This window comes from Lycium ferocissimum, chromosome 1, assembly GCF_029784015.1.
Source record: "Lycium ferocissimum isolate CSIRO_LF1 chromosome 1, AGI_CSIRO_Lferr_CH_V1, whole genome shotgun sequence".
Lineage (NCBI taxonomy): Eukaryota > Viridiplantae > Streptophyta > Magnoliopsida > Solanales > Solanaceae > Lycium > Lycium ferocissimum.
This window is the reverse complement of record NC_081342.1, coordinates 53,685,306-53,691,240: the sequence shown is the minus strand read 5'-3', so window position 1 is coordinate 53,691,240 and position 5,935 is coordinate 53,685,306. Positions and strand designations below refer to the sequence as shown.

General features: G+C 35.6%; 1 protein-coding gene across 1 annotated transcript; it reads right to left on the bottom strand.

The window, feature by feature from the left end:
* Window positions 1-3,095: 3,095 nt before the first annotated feature.
* LOC132065303 (uncharacterized) lies at window positions 3,096-3,506 on the bottom strand. Its single transcript, XM_059458628.1, has one exon. It carries the CDS (start codon window positions 3,504-3,506, stop codon window positions 3,096-3,098), a length of 411 nt encoding a protein of 136 aa, XP_059314611.1.
* Window positions 3,507-5,935: the final 2,429 nt, after the last annotated feature.

Below are 5,935 nucleotides of genomic sequence, written 5' to 3'. Positions count from 1 at the left end.
GTGGAGAAATCATCATCGTTATGCCTCACCTCGAAGGAACAATTCATAAGGTGAGATCACAATAATAGTGGAATCAAAGAAATTATGAAATAAGCTTCATAGTCTCATAGTAGCATTTAAAATCATAAACTTTGAAACTTCTTGAAATGGGATCATCATCATCATCGTCATCATTATCATCTTGAAAACATAATTGTCTTTAGCGTCATAAGAAACTTTAAGAATCATGATTCTTTAGCTTGTGGAAAAAGGGCATCATGGAAAATATATATATGGGTTCGCAAGAAAAGAGTCATCATTGTCATCATGGTCATCACAGAAACACCTTGTTTTTAATATCGTAAAAACCTTGAGAACCAGGAACTTCTAGCTTTTGGGACATAGGGACGTTATGGAACACATATACGAGATCATAAGAAAAGAGTCATGCCTTTGGAAAGAAAGGGACAAGCCTTAACATACCTTTCGGTCTCCTTAGCGATTCAACGTTTATCCTTCCAAGCTCGTAAATCTACATATAAACCATTCGTACTATGGTTAGGCCTAATGTCATGTACTCATCCTAAGTCTTGAATTTAATTTCCATTTAAATTCTGCCGAAACTCGGGCAGTATCTCCCCTGTTTATATGCCTAGCCTGAAATCACAATTCAACAACCAACAACCATAACAAATATACCAACACCAACAACATCATCCTCAATACCAAAGTATTCCATAAAACATCCGACACGATGTTTTCCAAATTCTTCAACTAACCAACTAATTATAAGACTATTTACTAGTTTTACCTCCGTAAATAAAACGAAACTAATATTAATAAGGAGAGATTCATACCTTACTCCCTATAGTATTGCAATATCTTCACTTTCCTCCTTGAATTTGAGCCAAGACTAGTCACCGTACGATTTTATGAGCGCAAGTATATGCTGTCTGGACCAGAATTCGGGGATTATACTTGACTTGCGTGAAAATTTGATGAGTGGAAGTTGGTGGAAGTTTCCAGAGGTTTTGGGTGGCTTAAAGGATATTTTGGAAGAGAAAATAAGGGGGTAACCCCTTTATATAACGTCTCAGGCTGGGGTTGCACCGACTTAAAAATTGCTCAGCGCGTTCACGCTGAGTTGGCCCTTGGTCCTTTGCGCGTTCGCTCCACCCCCTAGCGCGTTCGTTTAGACCATGTTCCTGGCCTGCTAGCCTGACTTGTAACACCCATATCTCTTTACTCCGATACCGTATCGATGAGCGGTTTGTTGCGTTCGAAGCTAGACTTCATGAACTTCACTTTAGGCTTTTTGCTTTGCCTCAAAAGTCCACGTATACTAAAAGATATCCTCTCCTCAAGTAGGGTCAAAATTGTCACTCATATTTTCTCCAAAGTCCAACAAGCTTGGTTTTCCTTACTTCACTTGCTCTCCGGTCTTCCTATAGCTTGTTATATGAACTAAACCTTCATGACCATAGGATAAACACATGCAACCATATATATCCCCTTGAGGGCAACTCCAAGGTCCATACTTGAAATGACCATCACTTACGAATTTCAACGTACAGAACTACGGGGTGTAATAGTTATACAGGTGATTCTTTATTCGAAACAGGGAGTACTTCAGATCCTTACCTTTCTGTTTAGTCCAGTTTACAGTTATTAGTTTCAGTTTCAGCTTCAGCTTCAGTACTTATATTTCTTTCTTTCAGTTGCTTTACATACCAGTACAATTCAAATGTACTGATGCCCTTTTTATTGCATGGGGGCTTGCATCACAATGACTTATAGGTTGGCGATTCAGCTAGCTAGGACTTGCTCGTATCAGCTGCTTGGTGAGCCCCAGTTCCTCCGGGGTATTATCCTGCTTTCAGTCTTTCCAGTTTTAGATAATTATCTTTTCAGTATTCGGTAGAGGCTTCATAGACCTAGTCCAGTCAGCTATTAGCAGACCTTCAAACGTTAGCCTTATTGGCATTTATTTCAGATGTTTTAAACTTAAACCAGTTATTCCGCATTTTATATATTTCAGTCAGAATTTTTGTAGATCAGCATGTGTTAGTCTTATTTCCTTATTATTGCATGTTTTGATATCACATGTTGATTCAGCCGGCCTATGGGTTCACTCAGTCATATGCAGTTAGGTACTGAGTGCCGTGTTACTTCCAGGCCAGGGTTCAGGGCGTGATCGAAATCTACACTGAAAATGTTTATGACCAATTTTACCACAACAAAAACATTCTTGAGAAAAGTGTTCTGCAGTGACTGAATGGTTAGTCGACTTATACATGGAAGAATTATTTTTTCAAGACTTCCTGTCAATTGACTTGAGAGATCTAGTCGACTGATCTATCTTAACAGGATAGTCTGACTTACCATTTGTATTACCAGAAGTTGTTTATCACTAATAGGCTTTTTCCCAGTTAACTTGTAACTACGAGTCAGCTGGTTGGACCTGACCAAACTATGACTGTTAGATTTGCGCAGACTATTAAGTTGTAGTTGCGAATCATGAACTTCTTCTTGAAGAACTTCTTGAAGAAGATCTCTTTCAATTTCACATACTTTTAATTTAATTTCCCAGTCTTTCTTTTCTCTTTGTAATTTTCTGTATTCATCAAAAACTCTATTTAAATCTTCTAATATTTGATCTAAGAGTTCTTGAGTTTCATTACATTTAGAGTAGGGATAAGATCTTACCTCACTTGTTTTACAAAATGCCATGAAACAAACATTTTCTACTCCTTCATCTTCATTTTCTGAAATTTCATATTCACTCCAGCTGTTGAAAGCCCTTTGCTTCTGATAATTTCTAGATGGTCTCCTTTTTGATTCAGGACACTCAGATGCGATGTGGCCATACTTTACAAATTCATTGCATTTCCCATCATTCCTTTGTTGATCAGTGAAAGTTTTTTCTTTTCGAAAATTTGAACTTCCTCTTCTGTTATTTCTTGATCTTCTCATTACTTCTACTACAGATCTAGCTATCATTGCAACTTCTTCTTCTTTAAAGCCGTCATCAATTTCTTCAACTTGAGTTTTGAATGCGACTACCTTTTTCTTCTCTTTCCTTTGATGCCTATTGATGTTATCCTTCTCAAACGTCATTAAATTTCCTCGAAGTTCATCATAAGTAATCTTGTCCAGATTTCCATCTTCCAAAACAATAGCCTTGGTTCCCAAGCCTTTGGTAATCCTCTGACAAGTGTTCTTACTTGTTGAGAATGTGAGTACACAACTCCAAGAGACTTGAGTTCACAGATGATTTTACTAAACCTGGCAAACATAGATTCAATATCTTCATCATCCTTCATCATAAAGGTTTCATAGTCATGTTGTAGCGCATCGATTTTGTTTTCTCGAACTGTGGAAGTTCTTTTATAAGTTACTTCCAACTTGTTCCACATTTCCTTGGTAGTTTCAAAAGTTGATATCTTTCCATATTCTTCTCCACTTATTGCACAGTAGAGCAGACTTATAGCTCTGGCATTTGTTGCAATAAATTCCGGTTGTTCCATAGTAATGTCAAAGGATTTCCACATCAACTTTGGTCTTAGCATCCTTATCAATAGGAATAGTTTTTGGTCCCTTCTTGATCACCATCCATACCTGATAATCAGTTGACATAACAAAGATTTTAAACCTTTCCTTCCAGCGAGTGTAGTGATCACCACTGAAGTATGGTGGCCTAGTAGTAGAGTGCCCATCTTGCAAGATAGATCCAGGAATGTGATATCTAGCCATTGATCTTTTCCTCACATGCTATTAAGTAACTAGAAACGAGGCCTTGTTTTGATACCAATTGAAAGTAGGGGGTGAATTGTAATTTTTTGCTTAGCTGGTCGATTGTCTGGGCAAGCTAGTCGACTGCTACTTAAGTAATCTGCAGAAATTAAATGACACACAATATTTTATACTGATTCGCATCCAATGTAGATCCTAATCCAGTCCCCTTGGGTTGCAAGGATGTTCTCTGCAGCTCTTTTGTAAAGGTGTTGGTTACAGTGATTTTGTTTGAATGGAGCTCCTATGTCTACACTCAAACTCTCACAATCTTTTGATACAATGCCTCACCAACTATAATTGAATCTCTCCTCTATTTCTTTTTTTTTTTTTTTTTTTTTTTTGTAAATCTCACAGAAGTACAATGTTTTTGAAAAGTAGAGCAAAGATTATGGGAAGGTTGAGAAGAAGTTTATTTCATTCATCTGTTTGAGCAACCCAAGAGATTTGATCCTTGGAAAATAGGAATATTGAGGGATTTTCCAAGAATAAAGCAAGAGCATTTGATGTTGATTGATCTTCTTCTGATGGCTTTCCTTTAGACTTCTTGATTGATCTTCTTCTTGCTTTCCTTGTAGACTTCTTCGATTGGTACTTGATCTGCAATCTCCAGTTGTCGTTTCCTTAAGTAGAGACCTCCTTGATTGACTTTATTAAATGTAGGCGCGTAACACAATCTTCTTTCCTTTGAGTATAAGATCTTTTTGATCAGTTTACTTGGTGAAAATATTCTTCACTATGGGTCGACTGGCTTAGCAGTTGTGTGGACTGCTTGGATCACTTGGGCCTACTCCTTTATTGTCGATATTCATTCACACCGGGCTTCTTGAAATTCTTGAGTATTTTCTTGCACATTTAAAACTTGATCATTAAAATCTTAGCACTAACAATTCCTAATACCTAGTTATTTTTTTCAACCGTAATATCAATGTTAATTTCAAAAGTTTTCTTTTTTATACTCTCTCCATGCGAAAATACTTGTCATATTTCATTTCTAGAGAGTCGATCGAATTGTATACACTTTGGCCAATATTTAAAGATGTATTTTTTCATCATAATGATATGAGAAAATGCAACTTACAATACTTTTCGTATAGTTTTTAAATATCTAACTTTTACTTTAATTTATTGACTTAATCTGATTTAGCTCCAAATATATATTAATCAAATTGACTCTTGAGAAGTGAAACACACCAATTACTTTGGGATTGCGGGAGTAAATATTTTTCTACACTATACTTATCAATCATGTTTTCTTGAAAATAATTAACATACCACATATTATTATTAGGAAATGAAAAGTAATGGCCCTAGATGTCTTACCCTCCAGCTACCTTGTCTGCCACGAGTGTACATGTTTGGAAGTGACTGTGGAACCTTAAGGAGCTACCGGCCATAATGATTTGCATCTTAGTCGGGATGAAATCGCTTTCAAGATAATGACTCTCCACGATACAATATTGCCTGTGATAAGTTTTTTACTATTGATTTCTATTTAGTATCAATATTATATTATTTTCCTAATAGACCGAAGAAGAAAAAGAAGAAAATTTAGAAGTAAAATTTACTTGGCATAGCTTACATTATTACCTATTTATGGAACATAACTAAACTTTACAATAATTATATTTAGTAGCTAAAATATAACATATTTACTTCCTATAGCTATCACTTTTTTACTACTCATCTGATAACTTCCCACACCCCTAAATTTAAGCCAAAAAAACGTCCCTCTCTCCTATCCCCCTAAATACACGCCATTATGCCCAATATCCCTTAATTTTCTCCAATTTCAAATCAGTTTACAATAGTTCAACTTCCTTATTTATCTCTAATTAACTACTCATTAATTTCACTCATAATTCAAATCTAATTCCCCAAAAAGGTAAGATTCTATACTGATTTTTACGTTTCACCGTGTATTTAACTTATATTTTCATTTTTTTTTCCATTTGAATCAGCAATGCAACTCTAAATAATTAATTATCACTGTTTGTTCTTGGTTGTTTTTTGTTAGATTCAAGTGAAATGGCTAAGAAAGCTTCTACTCCGATGAGGACTAGAGGTATAGAACCCGAATTTCCAATTCCTAATGTTTTGGATTGATATTTTAATAGTTGTTTTTCATATATATTTTGGCTATATTTTTAATTGTATTTTGATT